The 20,496-nt window shown below is 37.1% G+C and overlaps 1 protein-coding gene across 25 annotated transcripts in view; it reads left to right on the top strand.

The window, feature by feature from the left end:
• Positions 1-20,496, top strand: part of DLG2 (discs large MAGUK scaffold protein 2) — a 964,547-nt gene that overhangs the window by 479,329 nt on the left and 464,722 nt on the right. For 2 of the 25 annotated variants that reach the window (XM_032442257.1, XM_032442256.1), the window contains exon 1: positions 4,567-5,489. The exons of the other annotated variants lie outside the window; for them this stretch is intronic. In XM_032442257.1, the coding sequence (XP_032298148.1) occupies positions 5,412-5,489 (78 nt within the window). In that variant the 5' untranslated portion in view covers positions 4,567-5,411. Of the gene's footprint in view, positions 1-4,566; positions 5,490-20,496 lie in introns of those variants that run through there. 25 annotated transcript variants of the gene reach the window in all.

The following is a 20,496-nucleotide window of genomic DNA, read 5'->3' as shown; positions in this document are numbered from 1 at the left end:
CCCTTTGTGCCATTAATCATAGGATCATAGAGTCGTCTGGATTGGAAAAGGTTTTCAAGACCACCAACTCCAACCTCCAGCCAGTCCTACTGAGACCCATCACTAAGCCACATCCCTTAGTGTGTCATAGATTGCTGAGAATCTAGAACATAAAATAATATGCAGAAGGCAGGTAGAAAATTTCTAGGGTCTCACATAAGAAAGATCTGCTGACATAAATGCTTGCATTTTATTTCTTTACTCCTCTTTGACCACATGTGTGAAATTCTTCCTGCACTCTCCTGGAAGACAATTCTGCTATATATCACAAAAGCTGATGGAGGTGTCTGTATGCAATATCTAGTGTTTTAAGGGGCAAATTAGACTGGGGAAAACCTATGATGTCACATCGCATTTCTGAAGGGGTAATTTCTGAAGAGGAAAGAGTTCGCACAAGAATTATGATGGAAGTTAGATATCCTAGAAAAAAAATGAAATTGGAAGAGGAGAGCAGGAGCCTCTGTGATCCTTAATATACAGCTTCTCATTTTATTTTATTATTTTTGCTTCTGTTCACATCCCATCTCCCTTTGCTTTCTGTTTCCTCTTCTGAGACATTTCTTTGTCAGGATACGTGACTGTTCTAAGAATTGCTAAGCTCTTTTCCAGCCACTGAATTAGATTCTCCAAGGAAGTATCTAGCTTTTAAGTAATCTAGTTTTCCCCATCTTTAAAATTCAGGCAGAAGTGATATAATTTTATGATTTTTATTTTAAAAAATATTCTGTTATGGAATACCATAACTGGAAGAATTTGATCTTTCATTTCTATTGTAACATTAACAGAATGGATTTTTGCCTAAGCAGAAGAGAAAGGCTTCTGGTGTTTCTGACTGGGGTGACTGCCCCTTTTGTGAACATGGAGGTGGATTTCCCATACTAATATTGCCCATTGTAGCAAGAGGAAGAGTGTTTGTCCAGTGAGACTCCTGTTGGTAGCACAGGAGGAAAAAACTGATCCTTTGAAAACCATGGGACTTTCACTTACTTAGACTTGTTTAAGTTCTGAATATCTAAATCTTATACCTTCAGGATGGAATTGTGGAAATTAAGGGTCGTTTATTTCCTAGTATTATAGTCATTGAATAACCTGTCATCATGTAATTGTGTAAGATAATTAGATGTGTTGGGAATCAGGGATGATTGCTTGTACAGTCAACCAAATCAATATCTGTTGTTGCCTAGTACTAAAAAACCAAAAAAGCTAACTTCACATTATCAGCTCAGGTCCTGTTCCCACAGCTATGCAGTGTTAACATAAAAGCCTCAAAGCAAAGTAAATGTTTCAAATCTTTGGTATTTCATTTTTAACTTGTTCCATCTCCTGTCCATTTTGCTGGCAGCAGAGTTCTGCAAGCCCTGAATGACTAATCTTTTCATCTGTCTTCCTATTCTTATAAGAAAGGCATTATTTATGACTGAACCATATTTGTATTTTAAATGGCCTTGTCAGCGCATTTTATGACTGCTGTGTGTGTATATTCGGATGGAGGTAGGAGAGAAGCAGCATCTATCTATCTTCACCACAGGTGTGTGAGGGGGAGGTTGACACCCCACGTGTTTGCTATGAGAAGTTATCCCTTAACAAGAAAAGATTTATGCCCTGTCTAAAGCAAAGCTGTGCTTCTTCCCATGCACTGCTTAAGCAAAGTAGTGATGTTAAAATTGAAAGAGGAGGCTGACCATCAAAAATGCTGGTGATGCTCAGTGCATACAAACAACATTTCACACAGAGGCTGCTGACGCACTGGAACAGGTTGCCCGAGGAGGCTGTGGATGCCCCATCCCTGGAGGCATTCAAGGCCAGGCTGGATGTGGCTCTGGGCAGCCTGGTCTGGTGGCTGGCAACCCTGCACATAGCAGGGGCTTGGAAAATGGATGGTCATTATGGCCCATTATGGCCCAGGACATTTTATGATTCTATGAATTGGCAAGGTGTTCAAAACAACCATCTGCTGAGCATCAATTAGAATAGAATCATAGAATCATTAAGGTTGGAAAAGACATCTAGGGTCATCTAGTTGAACCATCAACCCATCACCCCGTGCCCACTAATCCATGTCGTGATTGATCTTGCTGGTAATGTTGGGGAGCAATGTCTTAACAGTAATAAGATTCAACACAGTTGTTGCTTTGTGCTTATGCCCATGCGTTCAGCTGTGGCAAGATCTTCTCAGAGAGGCACAAGAATGCAATTGAATGTATAGTATAGAGGTGGTTTGGTTTACTGAAAACCACCTTCACACTAAGAAGCCCCCTATAAAATTTGCTCTTAACCAATTATCTCCTGTCTGTGATAATATTGCTGCTCAATTGCACGCATCTCTCTGTCCTTGTAATGTAGCACTTCAGTGAGCAAGCTCAAGTACATGTTACTCCTGCAAGCGGACCGCAGCTGGGAGCTCCAATTCTTCTTCTAAAGCAGCTCAGCTTGTAGCACTTCTGTAAAATGCAGTCTTTGTAATGGTTTCAGTAAAGTATTAATAATCATAAAATCCCTGAGTACCAATACAGACCTAATAAACCTGTTATTGGCAATGTATGATGGGCTACTGCATGATGGAGCTGCAAAAAACAGCTTATACTCTGCCCATTCCCGTAATGTAGGTTTTGGTTAGATCTGCAAATGCATGCAAACAGTTAAAATGCATTTCTGTTTGGAATCAGCATCAGGTATTTGGCAAAGGTTTGTGCTTTCTGATCTAATATTTTAGGGGGTGGAGAAAATTATCTCCCTATTGCTTTGTCATCATTCCTTAAATGAACAATGTATTCTGTTTGTTTTATTTTTTCCTCTAAGTGGGATGAATTGTGGCTTTTTATTGCTCCCTATTTTTCTCAATAGATAGTTCAGTAAAGCTGCTAATGTTAATGACAGAAGTCATAAACCAAGATTTTATTGTTTAGTGAGTGTTTCCTTCGATTTTCATGGCAGCTGAATATACATAAAACTGTAAATAGTTGCTTGAGAGGATACACCCTTTTGTTGTAGTGCAATGATTTCAAATTACGATTATTCTCTTCATAAAAGCAAGGGAGTAGAGTGGGAGAGGTGCTCTGCTGTTCATACATACATGTGAAATTTTTATCTCTTTTCTTTTTACATTAACATTTATAGTGTTAGCTAAGCTGTGTAATGATGTTGCTTCTCCTTTTCTGTATTTTTTGTTTTCCCATCTCTATTTCCTTACAGTGAAATCCCAGCTAGAAACCTCTGGGTTGTTTGTTTGTTTTTTTTTCCTCAATTTTTTGGGGACATCTTTCTTCCTTTTTGCCTCTTTTCTCCACCACTTGCAAGACAACATATCATCCCATAAATGTGGAGAATGACGCAAATCTCTTATGTGTTGTAACAAAGGTTTTGCACCTTGGACAGTCCATCCTGTTATCATCAGAATTGGAGTGGTAATAGGGACAAATAGCTCTTCCATAGCAATCATACTCCAGGTGAGACATCATTTTACTCTGTCCTGTGGTCTTACAACACTCTGATTACCAACATTAAATAAATGCCTGAATAGGAAGCAATTAGAAACTACTCCTTCTCCAGAAATATTATCTGTTATTCAGTCTTTTGTCAGAAGCTTTTAGATGTAAAGCAAAAAGCAGACCTATGCCTCGGAGTTTCCATGAAAACAGTTGCTATCTAAGAATTTCTTTTTGTTAACCAACTCACTATTTTAAAATGCAGTGAAGGAATTATTTGAACTCTTTCTAGTTATAGAAGAATTGAGAATTATATGCCTTAAGACTCAGAGCTTGGGCAATGCCATCCATCCCCTGTATCTTGGATGCTTTGGGTAAGTTTGAAGAGGGGGTGGAATATTTTTCCTGTTTGAATTTATGCACCCTAGAGAAAATAGTTTTAGCCATTTGCTGAAATTCCTTGGGCAGTAAAAACTGTTTCCTTGGCCCCAAGAGTCCCGTGCAAGATTTCTATGGCTCTATTCTCTTTTCAGTGCACCTGTTAATTTGGATTTGCTCTTTACCACAGAAAAGCAGAGCACGAATTACTGTGGCATGTGTGTTTTACTATTGCAGTCTTGAACACAGGGAAGCAGTGGTTCTCCTGCATGTTGATATCTCTGCAACTGTAGGTGGGAGGGCATGGGTCAGGATTTATCCTGTATACCAAAGTGCTATCAAAAACATAGAGATAAACCCTGTAAGTTTGCAGCTTTACTGCTGCTTCCGTCTGGGAAGAACATCTGTTTAGTCATATGTCTGGAGCCAAAAGGGTATGTTACTGCTTATTGTTTAGAGATTATCACTGGAGAGAGGTACAGGGGTTAAAGCTGAGTTATATGGCTGAAGAGAAGCTGAATATTGCAGTTCTACTGCAAAATAAATAAATAAATAAATAGATAGATAAATAATAAAAAAAAAAATAATAAAAAAAATGGGCTTCCATAAGCACTTCTCAGCTCCTGACATTAAATAAGTTGCAATTAGAGAAAGAGGAAGAAGCATGCTTAGCTAGAGCAGGAGTTAAAAATTAATTATTTGGAGAAAAAAAAAAAAAGGGAAAAGTCAGTTTTCTGGTTCATGGAGCTATTATCAAAGCAAAGCAGGAGCCTTTGGATGAGTCTTAAATCTTCAGCAGTGAATGTATGACATAAGCAAGGGAATGGAAAAGCTATGATGCATTCCTGTGGTATACTGAAACGAGACAGCAAAAATATATCTGGATATATAAAAAATATATCCTAAGCCACTCCAATAAAGTAAAACCCGTTCTTCCTTCATACCCTAGCTGCACTGAAACACATGCAGCACCTGTTCCTTCACCTTAACAGTTAAAACCCATTTCTATTTTTGGCACTCCTGCACCCCTTTCCTTTCCTGCAGTGCCGTGTGTCTCAGATTGGAAGTGCTGCCGCTTCTGTTGCAAAGCGGAGAGAAGCAAGGAGTTAAATTTCAGAACAGGAGAAGAGGAGGTGAGCTGTCTGCTACAGTAGTTTACTGCAGCTTCCTCTCATACTGACACATATGTAGTTTGTGGTGACAGTGCTAAAGAACTGCAGACAGGCACTTAGCAGACTGGATGTGAGCTGGATGCAAAGATGCCTCACCCCGGCCTTCCTGCTGTCAGTATGTAAATACACCTGCAGGCTGGCCACGCTGGGGTGGGCTTTTTGGTTTTTGTGTTTTCTTTTTTTTTTTCTTCTCTCAAGGCAGCATGAGCGGATCTGACACAGCAGCAGCGTAGTTGGGAGATCTGAGCCAGCGTTAGATTTGTATCTCAGCTGTGGTGGAAGTTTTTTTGGGTATTGGATTTTTTTGGGGGGTTTTGTTTTGTTTTGTTTTGTTTGAAATTATTTTTGTCTGTGCGTGTCTGCGCTGCGCATTCAGACTGAAATCTTCATCACTACAATGTTTGCCTCTATCTGGTATGCCAAGAAGCTGGGACGCAGGTTTGTGCATAACGCCAGGAAAGCAAAAGCAGAGAAGGTATGTTCCTAGTGGGAATATAAAGCCTTATGTCTCCTGCAGGCTGCCTGCTGGCATCCTTTTGTGTATCTGCTCAGTTTTTTTAATACCTTGAAAATCCATCTATTGCTATTCATGATTTCATGCAAGAATCCATCACTACTTTGCTTATTAGTTACTAAATGCTGAGGAAAAATCCTTTCAAAAGTCTTTATGCTCTTTTCTTCCTTTCTTTTTTTCTGCAAGATAAACAGCTGTAAATCTGCTGTGCTGTGTGTTAAAGGAGCACTCCAGTGAACTTGTTGCTGTGCTGCATTATTTTTATTAGTCTGATATTAGGCTCTTTAAACAACCATTGATTGTTTGCTGCTCATATATATTCTTTCCGAGTGAGGGACCAATGAGAACGTAATAACATGTGAAGTGTTTATAATGTTTGGAAATTTGGTTTTATGATACTTGTTGAAACTGTGCTGCAGCATGGATCCCTTTCCTTTAAAAAGATATAAGCATGTAAAAATGGCCAGTGCTATCTTTCCCTGTTTTATTGCTCATAAAACATAACTGGGTTTAACCAGCTGTTTCCTGGGAGCCCTCCTTAGTGAGATCCCTCTGCCTCCCTTCTGCCTGAGCAAAACTTAAACTGCTTTAGAATTTATAGTAGTGATAATTGGAGGATGTGAAGGCTGTTGCTTGTGTTCTAAGAGTAGGCAACATTGAGTTAACAGACCTGCATTCCAGTTTAGTCCTAATTAACAAACAAACCACTTTCAAAATGGGACTAATTCCTCTTTTATGAAACTCAGTTTCAGGTTGGGTGAGATAACTTAAATGCAATGTTATAAAGTTGCCTCATTAGTATGATAATGATGTCTTTCTCTTCTCCTTGCTGGCTTTGATGTAGTCAAAGAATTTATAAATGGGTTGCGTTGTTATGTCTTTGATATATCTTATGCTACGTAATGCGGCCACTGATCAAGTGCGTAATTATCCATTGCCAGAATTCATCTGTAGCTGGAAAAGCTCTTTACATAGAGGAAATTATTTAGCAAAAATACATTTTTATATTTATGGCCAAGGAAGGGGAAATAAATGGGCATCTGCTTTTTCTGCAAAATATTCCTTCCTAGTGTTTAAATAGGTGCCTTATGGCAATTCTGAAATTTAAAGATCTAAGCCATTGGGAAGTTATCCAAGCAACAACGGTTTGTATATTCTGCACTGTGTGCATAAAAGAAATGAAAAATGCAGTTGGCTCTATGTGGGACTGTCAAACTTTCTTTGTTAAGCATACTTTGACAGAAAGGGCAATCGTGGAACCTCTCCTGTTGTTTGCATGCCGCTGTGGGAGGAAGAAAAGTTGCAGGCTGGGTCTTCCTTAGTCCAGAGGGGTTCGCTGTGGGAGGAAGAAAAGTTGCAGGCTGGGTCTTCCTTAGTCCAGAGGGGCTCCCTCCAGAGGAACATTTGCTGTCATTCCTCCAGGATGGCGGAGGCAGGATGAGTGGGCACATCCCACCCCTGGCTCACTCCATGGCTGTAAAAAGAGATGGGTTGTTTAAAGCATATCTGCACATGGACTATTCCAAACACCTTGCAAAATTATATATGACAGAGACAGAATACTCACCTAAAAATATGTTATTTATAGAGTCTTAAAGAATGCTTTACAAATTTTATCTCATTTCCTTTCCCTCTTAAGGTATTTACAAATATTTCTTTATAAATCTATCATTTTACTGCTTATTTAGCTCTCTAGGATTTTCAAAATCACTGAGAAAGCTCAGTTTGGTGCTATTGAAGCTCTGAAGCCATACCTCATAATTTTTAGAGAAAAGTTTTTTTCTGAACATTTCTCAAGCAGGCTATTTGCATGCGTGCAATGAAATTTTATTTTTGTCATAAGAAAGTAAGTATACAAGAAAGCATCTTCTAAGCTGATGGCTTATAGTCTTATGGCAAAAATAAAATTTCTTTCCTGGAGCTTTATCCCATAGCCAGGACTCAGTTTTCCTGATTTAATTGCTTTTCTTTCTTTTTATTTTCCCATAAATCAATGGGAATGGCAATCCAGCAAAGACAGAAAACCCCATTCCTAGCAGGGTGCTATGGCAGTAAGTGCTATTGATGATTGGAAGCTGATCACCACTGACGTCTTTGATATAATACCTTGGTAACAGGAAAATGCAGATATGAAAATGACTGTCAACAAATAAATTAAAAGTAGCACAACTGCATATTTTTTCTGGTTTATGTTTGTTTGTTGTTTAATTGTTGTGTAATTGAATTATTATGCAGTTTTACCTTTTTTTTTTCTGGGAGAATAATTAGCTTTTCTCTGTGTGCATGATTTGAATTAAACACTGTTTTCTTAATGCGTTTTTGCAGATAATATAATGCAATAATTTCTAATGGCCTGTGTGCACAGAGATCCTAGCTGTTAAAATCTTTGTAGTAGGCATCAGGAGAGTGTGGCTTAGTGACAGATTTTCCATTAAACTTAGCTTCTCTAGACAAGAACAAGCCAAGAATTTTTTAAACAGGCACTGTAAGACATAGAAATTTTGTGGGAGACTATTTGTTTTCTTAGGACCAAGGTGAAAATTGAGGAGAGGGGAGGGTAAGAAGGTTACAGAATGAACTCATGCACACAAACTTACGCACAGTCTGACAGAGCAGCCACCTTAAAATGTTAGAGACTGGGCCTGCTTTGTGCAGAAAGAGGAGCTGAATTTGTGTTTCCAGGAGCTGAAATGGAACATGCAGTGGCAGAAGGCGCACACAAACATGACACTGTGGTGACCCTGTGCAGGTGCTCTGTGCATGCATGTGCATCATGGATGAATTCTAAGATCATAGAATCGTTTGAGTTGAAGGGACCTTTAAAGGTGATCTAGTCCAACTCCTCTGCAACGAGTGGGGACATCAACAGCTAGATGAGGCTAGCTGTATCTCCAGAGCCACCTTTCTCAAGTAGGATCTCTCACCTCCTCATACTTCTTAGCTCCCTACAACTGAATACAGAGATCATCATTCTGGGAGAGCTGAAGCACAGGTAGCTCCCCAGATCAGTGGGAGATGCTTCTTGGTTCTGAGAGATCCTTGAAGCCTTAGGAACTGGCCTGTGTTGAAGAAGCTATTTTCAGATTTGGTGAAGAGAGATGGTAAACAGTGTTAATAAGCAGCAAAGAGATGGGGGGTCAAAGAGAGAGGTGGATCTGTTCTTATTAGGACCTGCAGTAGCTTTTCTCTTGTCTTTAACCACTGCCTTCTTGACTGTCAACACTGCTGCTCCTGTCGTGCATTTCGAGTTCTAGCATCGCCTTCAGCCCAACTTTTAGGCTGTGGGCCCTAAGCCCAGTTTCTCTGGTAGGGCAGTATCTCCTTGATTTTCCCACAAAAGTTAAGGGTGTCCTGGTAGATGTTAGGGATCTAAAACCCAGGTGTGAACTCTTACAGTAAGAATTGCAGGTAGGGTTAAAATTTCAGAGCAGAGAAAATGTGGGAAGAACTGGATGAATGGCAATCTTAAGTGTCCTAACCATGATGTTAATGGCTCTTTTGTGATAGGTGATGCGCACCAGTATTTTTATTCAAGGCATGTTTTCATGGTATTCTGAAAAGCCTTATTTTAATTCAGAAATGGAACAAAAGATTCCTGCATTGCGTGCTTACAGCCTTGAAAGCCAAGTGTATCCTGGGCTGCATCAAAAGTGAGGTGGCAGCAGGGTAAGAGAAGTGACTGCTCCCCTCTACTCTGCCTTTGTGAGGGCCCATATGCAGTACTGCATTCTATCAGTACAGGAAGGACATGGAGCTGTTGGAGTGGATCCAGAGGAGGACCATGGAGATGATCAGAGGGCTGGAGTACCTCTGCTATAAATAAAGGCTGAGGGAATTGGGTTTGTTCAGCCTGGAGAAGGTTCTGAGGAAACCTAATTACAGCCTTCCAGTACTTAAAGGGAGTATATAAACAGGAGGGGGATCAACACAGGCAGATGGTGACGGGACAAGAGAGAGCAGTTTTAAACTAAAAGAGGGAAGATTTAAATTAGATATTGAGGAGATTTTTTTTATTTATTTTTTTATTCAAAGGCTAGTGAGGCAGTGGAACAGAGATGTTGCCCAGAGATGCTGTGGTGGCCACACTGGGAGGCGTATTGGGTAGCCAGATCTGATGGGTGGCAACACTGCCCCCAGTTGGGAATTGGATCTGGGCTGTCTTTAATGTCTCTTCCAAGACAACCATTGCTTGATTCTATGATATTGAAGAACCTGAAAAATTTGGAAACTGAACCCTCTGCCCCCAAACCACTCATAGCTAAAGCTTCTCATATCTTTAAGTAAAATCAGATAGTGCCTTTTAATTCCTCTTAATATTTTTGTTTTGCCATGGAAGACTCAAGTGCAAAAGTTCCTTATACTTAATTGTATTTATTAGTCTGGGTTTTAAACTATTTGTGTCCTTTATCTACAGTTTCTGCCTCAGTGTGATTTCATTGGCTTGATTGCTAATGTTACTCTTTCCCTCAAGCAGCAAGATAGTATGCAGGATGCCAGTAATATTGCCTGAGACCAACTCAACTCTTTTCAAGACAGCTCTGCACTTATGCGCTTTATTAAAGTTATTAGAATGCTTTAAGGTTGTCGCATGAAAGGAGTATTGTTATGAAAGTAAACGTGATCATTTGAACGTAGGAACTTGAATAACTTAAGGCAAAGATTGATGTCTTGAATTTTTCTCATTAAACCACAATCAAGAAAAAATCAAAAGATGTTAACTGCATGTGGTTATGCTATAAAAATAAGTAGTCTAAATGATTGGAAGAGGAACAGAAAAGTAACAGAGCAATTAATCATGTTGATCTGAGAGGCTGAGCTAAAGAACTGTGAAATACCTTCTGATAATTCTTCTTTATATTGATAGATTTTGAGTTTCAAGGTTCAATGTTAAAAGTGGAGATTTTTTTTATTTTATTATTATTGTGGTGTTGTTGTTTTTGCCAGAGTTACCCTGTTACTCACTTTCAAAGGGAAAGACTAACACTGAGTTTTTGGTTTGTTTGGAAGTAGAATATCTTTGAATCATGAGACCCAAATTATAAACGCCATCATAATTGGTCCTACTGTTAAGTTTTTACATCTGAAAATCACTTTAAAAGGAAGGTTATCCTTATGTAGTATCTCGTAGCAGCAGAAAAACAGCATTCAGGCAAAGTGTTTAAATCACAGTTTACTTTCACTCCCTATTTTACAGCATAGCATTGTTAGAAATATTTTTCTGCCTTTTAGCTACCAAAATGCTTTCATGGTGATAGCAGTACTAAGAACAAGTGTCCTGCATTTGAAAACATGCATTTTTTTCCCCCAGAAGTCTTAGTTTATCACTCTAGTTTAATTCATTTACTCTATTTATAACGCAAGACAGAAGCTGTTTAACTTTTAAAAATAAATGTGTGTATAATAATATGAATAGTGTGGTTTCTGAACTGTTAGCTGTTGATAAAACTAAAGATTACCCATAAGCAAAGTTAGCAGCATCACTGCAAATAAATAGCTTTAGATATAATGTAATGCATCCTAGACAGGAGAACATAGGCCAGAAGGTGTTTCTTTAATGTGGGCTTTGGTTTAGAGCCATTTTGGGTAAACTGAGTATCCCTGGTAGAATGGCAACCTACAAATATTTTCAAAAAGGCAGGAAAATTTGCCTTGGTAGATTAACAAAAGTGAGATGCATAACAAAAAAATATTGTCTGTAAATGCAGTCATATTTAATCATTTTTCTGATGGTGTTCTGGCAATAGTGGAAATTAACTCTTCATGTTATGATGACACTTAATAGCCAGATCATTCTCATATCTCTGTTCTAATACAGCTAATTGTAGAGTAGGCTTATCTAAGCTAGGCATTTTTTTTCATTTTTATTTTGCTTTCAAGAAGCTGTCTCCCAGTATAATTAGACAGATAGGAAGTTTACTTGAACCAGTAATTATTCACAAAAAAGAGCAGAAAATGATTAAGAAATCACAGAGTATTAGATAAACACATTTTTCATTCCATCATATATGTATTTAATTCCAAACAAAGCAAATCCTCTCTTTGCTTCAGTATTTCCATGTATACTATGCGAACTTTAGATTTCTTCATAAGCGCTCTCTTTCAGACCAGAGCTCACTACATTACTCAAGTCCACTGGGGTTACGATGAAGTGATAAAGCTTGTAGGACTTGTTATTGCCTTGGCTAAAGGTGAAATGACTGCTCTGCTAAGGGAAATCTCACATAGCTGCCAAGCTGTAAGGGCAGGCGGACAGTTTTACTTGCATTTGGGCCAAGGAGGGCCCGTGCTGATGAGGTTCAGTGAGATGACAGCAGTGTGTCACTTATTTGTGGAACTGCACATCACCAGCCTTGTGCAGGACCACTGAAAGAATCTTTTCAAATGGAGTTTATAAGTGCTCTGCTTTAAATCTTCGTGGAAAGATATTTTCCTTTTACATGTAACTGAGAGGGGGAAAAAATATGTAAATTTCTTTTTTTTTTTCTTTCTGGAGCTTTTTTGATTTAACATAGTTAGAATTCTAAGGCATTTTCTTATGTTTTCATTTAATCCAGAACCATATCACTATTCAACTCTTCTTTCCCCCTTTTTTCCTTATTTGTAGTTGGTTATGATCCCACGTGCACCATGATTAATATATAACTGTAGGGATAAGCTGCTTAAGTAGAGATTTATTATGCTTATAATTCACTTCCACCTCAAAATCAGTGTAATAATAATAAATAAATTAAACTAATCTTACAAAAATGCAAGAATGATATTTTAAAACAAGATACTGATGAATAATAAACTACTGACGTTAATCCTTTACAATCCTTTTTTTTTTTCTTTTTTTTTTTCTTTTTTCTTTTTCCCCCATCTATGAGGGATTTTGTTCTTGTGTTCCATCTCTGTGGGCCCATCACCTGCTGTAACTATTAATGAGTAATAATGTGGGTTATTGTTTAAATTACCTTATGCAGGTGGAAGACGTAGCTCTTAATCAGCTATAGGTGAACTGTTTAGAAAGAACAGAATATCTCCTCTCTTCCTCTCCAATTTAATCTCAGAGAACACAATTAATCTTAGCTGGCTGCCATGCAGTGATGATGCCTCTTTTTTTCCACATGCAGTGCCATTCTGGCATGCACATGCTGTCAGGTACGGCAAAGGCTTTCATCTCTTATCCAGGGGCCTCCATGGCATGTCACATAAAGCAGCTTTTCCTTTCCACATTTAGCCAGTGCAGAGATCATCATAGAAACAGGGTGAGTAACTTTTCTGGTTAAATTATCTCTTTTACTTAAAACCAAGATGGACACCAAGATGTTCAGAAAACAACTGCCATGCCAATAGTTGCATTAATTGCTGCTCTGAGTGCTCATGCTGTGACTCAGATGGAGTCAGTTTAGATCTGTTTGAATAAATAAGTGATTTTGTTATCATAGGCCACAAGCTACTGTTTTATTCAGAGAAAAATAATATGCCTGTTTCTCTTCCCTATTTTCATTATTAAATAATCTCAATATATTGTTTCCACATTTTTTTTAATTTAAAAAAAAAAAATAAGAAAGAGAAAAAGAGAAGCAGTGTGTTTATTGTATTTATAACTTTACTTGGTCTTTCCACTCTTGGACTACGCAATATATCATATTGTGTTAAATCCCAGCATGCAACATTGTGAATATCATATTTAATTCATAAGATGCTCATTATTTTATTGTAATTGTTTTATTTCTTTGCATTTCTATGCTATGTTCAAGTACATTATGAAAATGGGTTTGTGTTATGTGCAAGTGTGGTGCATTTTTCTGGCATTATTTACCTCTCTGTCCTGTATATGCAATTCAAAACAGCATAATAAAATGTGCTTGATTTGCATCCTGAACTGCGTTTGGCATCCCTCACTGTGTTTGCAAATAGAGATCAGCCTGAAACATTGACAAGACACAATCTGTCCTTTGGCATCGTCGTCCCTGGAGAAAACTGAGAGATGAGAATTCTCGTTTAGTTCCTATGGTAAATTATCAAACTATACTTTTAGTGTACTGTATAAGACAGTACAGCTGGTACATACAGAACTTGTTGCAACTGGAAGGCACCCTACCAAAAGGATGGTATACGCATATATATATATATATATATATATATATATTAATGGTGCTGATTTTTTCTCTGCTGATGTGTGTCAGGGAAATCTTGGTGAGGAACAGGCAGTTATAGATTTAATCTATGTTAACAACTTCAAATAAGCAATTCTAGCTAACCTCTTGATTCTTTCATTGATGCAATATGATATGTCTTTACTACCAGGCAGGAGACTCAAATGTTGTGTCAAGCACTTGCAAACCTTTATGAAGACTGAAGCTTTCTTTTTAACAGTATTTTAAATATACCCCACAAAACAGTAAAACAGGGTTTTACAGTACATGTACAGTACAACAGTACATTGAAAGTCTATTCAGAAATGACAGCCTTTAGATGTAAAAGTGTATGAACCTACATCATTTACGCAGCTTCTAGCTCTTTGAAGATGATGCCAGCACCATTCTGAGTGACTCATGCATCTCTCCTACTAGTTAATCAATTAATTAATCTTAGCCAGTGTTAACTAATCTGAGGCTATCATCTGCCTTTCCTGAAGCTCAGTAGAGCAATAACTTTGTATTATTAAACTAAAATTGTATTTGAAAAGAAAGCAAACTTTGCATGAAAACTGTATTTTGGTTCCAGGCTAGAAATCTTCCATTTATCTCCTAGTCTTTCACTGGGTCAGTCCTCCCCATTCCATACAGCAGTATTAAAGCAGGACGTGGATTATTAGCTGTGATATTGCTTATCTCTTAAAAGTTTGTTTGGGAAATTGTTACTTTGATAAGTAAGGTCATAACTTATTCATTATCTTATGTTGTAAATGTATAATAAGAGGACCCTAACACTTGTATACTTTATTCAATTTAAGTCTTGACCACACATTTCTTGCTATTTTATAAGTTTGTGAAATGTTCTTTAGGCTTGAGGCATAAGGAAGATGCAGGAAAATGCTCATATATATTTATTATTTATTTTATTGTTGTCCCATAAAAACGCTTTGCTGTAAAGCCAATACATTGGGTTTCTAACCCACCCTCTAGGGTATCAGTATATTCTTTTTACTTATTTCCTAAATATGATATTGTTTTCCAGTCAGCTATGAGATACATACACTTAATTTCTATTTTCTTAGCAGAAGACTTTCATAAAGAATTTAAGTGGATTGTTTTTGAATGAAATGTTCTCCAACTTTGTAAGGTAACAAAGGGTCAGGATATTCTATATTAGCAAAAAACAACTTGAGTGTTAAGAAGTATCAATTTCCTGTTTTGAAACAGCTTTTCAGGATTAAGTGAAACTGATCCTATTTGCTTCTGTTTGCTTTCAGGACTACTATAATAGACTCTTCATGGTTTTGTTTGGTGTAATGTTCTATTGAATGAACCTTCATCTTGAAATAGGACATGCTGTTACTATTCGTAGCTTCCTTCCTCCAGCTTACCTTTTGCATCTTTCACATTTGTCTTCACATATAAGGGTAAAAAAGTCACTGTCTTCCTTGTCTGAGACTCTTGTCTTATATTGGACAACATCTGAAACATTCAGATACAGTTATTGGGTTGCTTTGAAAATAACGCCTCCTGCGTTTGTCCATGGAAACTCCAACAGCTTAAAAGAGAACAATAACACTACTTGATAAATTCTCATCTAATTGTTCTTTCTCAACACAGTCACCACCATTAGCAGTGCATTTTCGCCAGCAATGAACAAGCTACATGTTGTGCATGTAAAAATCTGCACAATCAGAGTGGTGACTGTGGGTCACCACTGCTGGAAGGCACCATCCGCTGCCTCACTGTGCTGACATTCAGTGTTTTGTCTCCAGAAATGTTCAGCAAGCATCAGTGAATGTCAGTTCTCCATGTCGGAATTCAGTGATACACCTTTGTTTCATACACACTTCCATTTCATACAGATTTGTCAGACTGCCCCTCTGCCGCCATCACAGCAGCCGTAATGGAATATTTGGCGGAAGGTTCAAGCTCTGCTAATATACCACTAGCATCTATCTCCAGCATCATGGGTTAACACCATAAAATGGAAGGAATTATTTTTGGATCAGCCTTAAAATTGACCTAGGAATACCTGTTTGGAAGCTCTCCTTAAGTAGATATGCTTGATATAATCTTTTTTTCTTTTTCTTTTTTTTTTTTCTTTTTTTCAAATCTGAAACAAAGAATTACATATATGTATATTAGTAATATTAAGTCAAAACACTGTTATTCTAATAAGGGATAGTAATGTTAGTGAGAAAGGCATTAAATCAGAATCAGCAGATTGAAAATGCAAAGAAAAATAACCTGCAGGATATGATACAAAATATTTTTCCTCCAACTTTTATTTCAGTTGGCATATGAAGGGTATTATCTTTCAAATCAATTTTAAATGGCATTTAGAAGTTCTCTGTGTTCAAAATACTGTGGGGAACAGAGCTATCTCTAAGTGGCAAAATGGAAAGCAGTATACATGATTCTTCACTTAGCTGGTAAGGGAAAGTCCACGAAAGGGAAGATGTTTACTAGTGCTTGTTTTAGAAATTTACTGATGCTGTGAAAAATACAGTTAAAGGCTTTTATCATTAAAAAGATTGTTTAATTTCTACAACACACCTTAAGCTTTTCTACCCTCTCTAATTAAATATTTAGTTGTGTAGTAAATTAGGCATGTCATGATCTCTCCAAAGTAGCTCTCCGTTTACTGCCGCATAAATGTTTTACAAGCTGCTGTATTGTTTCTAATAAATTAATAATGAAGATTTAGATTTTAACTGATTAATAATCTAATTTTGCATTTAGAATCTAATTTAGATCTCGAGACAAAATTGAAGTAAATATCGTTGGCAGTGATCCCAGTTCTCTGACAAAGTCACCAAGTGATAAGGAAAATACAAATCAAGATAAAGGGAGTGGTTGGAATATTTAGGAGAATAAATGTTTCCCTGTGAAAACAAAAAATGCTCTATACATGACTTCTACCACCATCTGGTCAATGATCAGTGCAAATTTTATACAGGAAAGAGCCAAGTGTCCATAAAACAATGTCTGAATTTAACTAAACAGAGAACTAATTGGATTAAGTGTTGCTGTTTATGCCACTAAATTAATGCTGGTATTTTGAAATATCATATACTTTCCAGAAAATTATATCTAGTTCTGTTGCCTATAAAACAATACTAACAAATGCTTTGGGAAACAACCAAAAGCAGATTGTGAAGTGGTCTAAATAATTCTTTAGGTGGGATGGTAAAAACTTAGCAAAACGAGAGTTGTGAGTAGCTGTGCTGGCACAATTAAATATTGCAAAAAATATAGGGATAAGCAGGCTTTTGAAAACTCTGATTCTAAAAAGGGTTGACATGGTGGAGGCTGACCAAGTTTGATATCAGAATAAGGTACTGCATGCAAAGGAAGGAAAATTAGTCATCATAAAATGGAGAAGTGAGGCACATCTTCCTTCTAAAACCCAAGGGCTTAAAGGTTGGGCCTGTTCTTTTATGGGATCTGTGAGGTGCTTGCTTGCTGCCTTCTGTAATGCTGAATGAGGTGAAGAGCTCTTTATTTTTTATCTTACGTGGCAGTATATTCAACATCTAAAGCTCAGACTTATGGTAGGAGCATGTTTCAGAGCATTGTCTGTTCACCTCCTGATACTGAGATGAAATTCTATGCTAAGTACAGATGGCAAATTTACTGGAGATTTTACTCCTTATATCCACCATTCTACCTCCTCACTTCTGAAGAACCTTTTTATTTAACTCATGTCAGTATTCTAATTCTGCTTCTAGTAAATAGAAGTTTATCCCAAGCATAGAAGTATTCCAGTTTAATTTGGGGCGTGAGCATGGAACATAAAATGGAATCATACAGTTGCCTAGGTTAAAAAGGATAATAATGATCATCTTGTTTCAGCCCCCCTGCCATGTGCAGGGTTTGTGTTTAGGATTCCCCTGATGGCCCTTTTTTTTTTTTTCTTTTGCTATTTTGAATTAGAATATAATTTAATTCAAAATTTGGTGCTTCACAATGTTCCAGTATGAGTGGCTTGAATGGAACCGTGGTTTATCAAGGATCAGGACCTGCCCTATTGTGCCTCTCTGTAGTAATAGGTCTGATTTGTTGAGTGGGGAGATGATTATTGTAATTGACGTAATTAACTTTTCTTGTGATTATCTTAGACTTGAAAATGTATTTTGTTCTTTCCCAATTATGGTTGTTTCTTTGATAGAACTAAGCATGCTGTGTGTAATAATGAAGGTGGTTTGGGAAGGACTTACTTAATGTATATAATTGGAATCTAAGATGAGGCAGTCTTCTATCAGCAGGGGGGCAGGAGAGCTGGGCTGTATAATTGAAGTACAGCGTAATGGGATTACCTACAATTTTTAAGCATTACTTTCATTAAGGAAAATAATAAGTATATTTATTAAATATAGTCTCTGCTTGGGACAATATTTGTTATTATGAAAAAGCTTTTGCAATTAAGCTCTCATATAAAAAATGTATTGAACATACTTCATCAGTTTCTGGAAATTGCTTTTGTGCATAAAATTTCACTAAAATAAAAGAGCTTTCACAGCAGAGGCAGTTAGCCAGATATTAGTAGAGCTCATATCTAGCATCCCCTGTAAATTTTTCTATGTGCTTTCACTTAGTCAAGGTCAAATCAAAAGAAGTCATATTCAAATACACTTAAACATCTATCCTTTAAAAGCTTTTAGTAATTCTGTTTTTTATGGATCTAAGTAGAAGAAATAAAGGCTACATTTTTTATGTTTTTTTTTTCTTTTTTTTCTTTTTTCTTTTTTTCTTTTTTCTTTTTTCTTTTTTTTTCCTAAGGAGCATTTTCTGCTGAAGCTATAGAAGTATGATGATTTAGGATTTATGAGATGGATTCCTGAGCCAAATTTTGCAGGAGGTCAGATACAATTCTCGTAGGAGTCCTTCCTGTCATTAAATATGTATCTGTGAAACTCTCCATAATAGCAGAAAGTATTTTCAAGCTGTATAAAGCATTTTAAATGTGATTGCTATGTTGGGGTTTTGGTATAATGTGATGATCCCTATGGATGTTCTTTTATTTCTTATCATTATCACTTTCGAGGATTTCTCTTCAGAAAAGCACTAAATGGTAGTGTATAGCTGGTTTTCTTAATCAAAGCTTTTACCAAAAAGAACTGCTTTCAACCAGTATTGCAAATACTTCTAGTTTTCTTCCATGAGTTCTGCTACGGCAGTGCCTTGAATATGATACTCACTGGGTCATAAATTACGACTTTTCCTAAGCATACATATAAATTGGGATTTACCTATGCCATAAGGACATATGGTAAAGGTTTCTTCTGTCACAATGAATATATTTTTAAAAAAAAACAAACAAACAAACAAAAAAACCCTCTCTTTTTGTAATTTAAAAAAGAAGCCTATCAAGAGTACACTAGTGTATGTTAATGCTAAATAGAATCATATAGATAATGAAATGCTAAAACTCCAGGGAAAAAAAGTGAAATAGTGCTGTTGTAATCTCATTTTTCCTTGGTTACTATCATGTCCTGTATCACCTGCCGCATTCAGTAATAGGCTACTTGCCTTACTTTTGCTGCTGCAGTAACTACAGAAAATATTTGTGTTGCCTTTCATATATGTGGCCAGATTTGACCCCAGATGGCCTTCAGCTTTCCCTGTTTTTCTCTGTTCCCTCATCCCTTCTTTCACCTCTTGTAGACTTTTTAAATCTGAGTTTTGCTGTGAGCAACTTGTTCATCTATGCAGGCTTCTTGTCACTCTAGCTTAAACTCCTGTTATTGTGATAGACTTTCAATGATCCTTGAGTAACAACCAGAACTCCTGGGCCTTTCTTCTTTGTGAGACTGTATCCTATGGGATTCTTTCCAGTAAGTAGATCCCAAGAAAAAAATGCTTATAGGCTTGGCTTACACATGGTGCTCATTTTCTTATGTTTTATTGCTAGAAAAAATTCAAATCCAGTCTCCAGAATCATTTGCCTTACTGAGAACTGACAGAATGGTGCCAACTCATATAAATCTGAACCAGTTGTTCTTCAGGGAACATATAAAAATGGAAAATGTAATCTTGCATACTAAGTAAAAATGTCAACCTTTAATCACAGCTCTACCTAGTTTCTCAGATGCAGAATTAATTTTTACTTCTCATTTCTGTTAAATAGGATTATATTTTGTTCAGTTGGAAATCTCCTGGAAGCAGAAGGTGAAGAATTCCAAGGAAAAATATAAGTCATTTATTTTACTGAAACTGTAGGACATCCAGAAAGAGGAAACAGAGTCTAGGATATGGGACAAATGACAAACTCCATTGTAACTCTCATATCTACATTAGACTCAAGATTGTTTCTTTGCCGAGACCTCTCATGAACAGCCTTGTCTTTCTTTCAGTATGCTAATAATTTAAAATTATATTAGAAAAATAAATAAAATAAATAAATAAATAAATGACACCATCATATTCCTCCCCCTTTTCCCAGGTGGAGTGCTGATTTAATATTTTCCATCCCCGCTTTCAATAATTTTTCCCTTATTCTGTGCCTACTAGGGTCATTCCCACACATCTCTTAAAACTTTTTCTCCCCTGAAATCTTCCTTCTTTTCATTATCTTCACATAAATTTGTCAGTGTTAGACCACACAGTAAAACTTCCCTGTTTTTTCCTTTGTGACTCCCTCAAATAACTTCAGACTCCTTTTCTGACAACAGAGAAAAAGGAGTTCTTTCCTCTGTAGATGAAGAGCATGGGGATTTTTGAGCCCACAGTTTCATGGAAAAAAAAAGTAGTACTGAATATGGAAAAAGTAGTTTTCCCTTCCCCTCTTCCCCTCCTTCCTTCCTTCCTTCCTCCCTTCCTTCCTTCCTTCCTTCCTTCCT

Source organism: Coturnix japonica, chromosome 1 (genome assembly GCF_001577835.2).
Source record: "Coturnix japonica isolate 7356 chromosome 1, Coturnix japonica 2.1, whole genome shotgun sequence".
In the NCBI taxonomy this organism is placed as follows: Eukaryota; Metazoa; Chordata; class Aves; order Galliformes; family Phasianidae; genus Coturnix; species Coturnix japonica.
The sequence above is the reverse complement of the archived record's forward strand: the minus strand, read 5'-3'. Positions and strand labels throughout refer to the sequence as shown.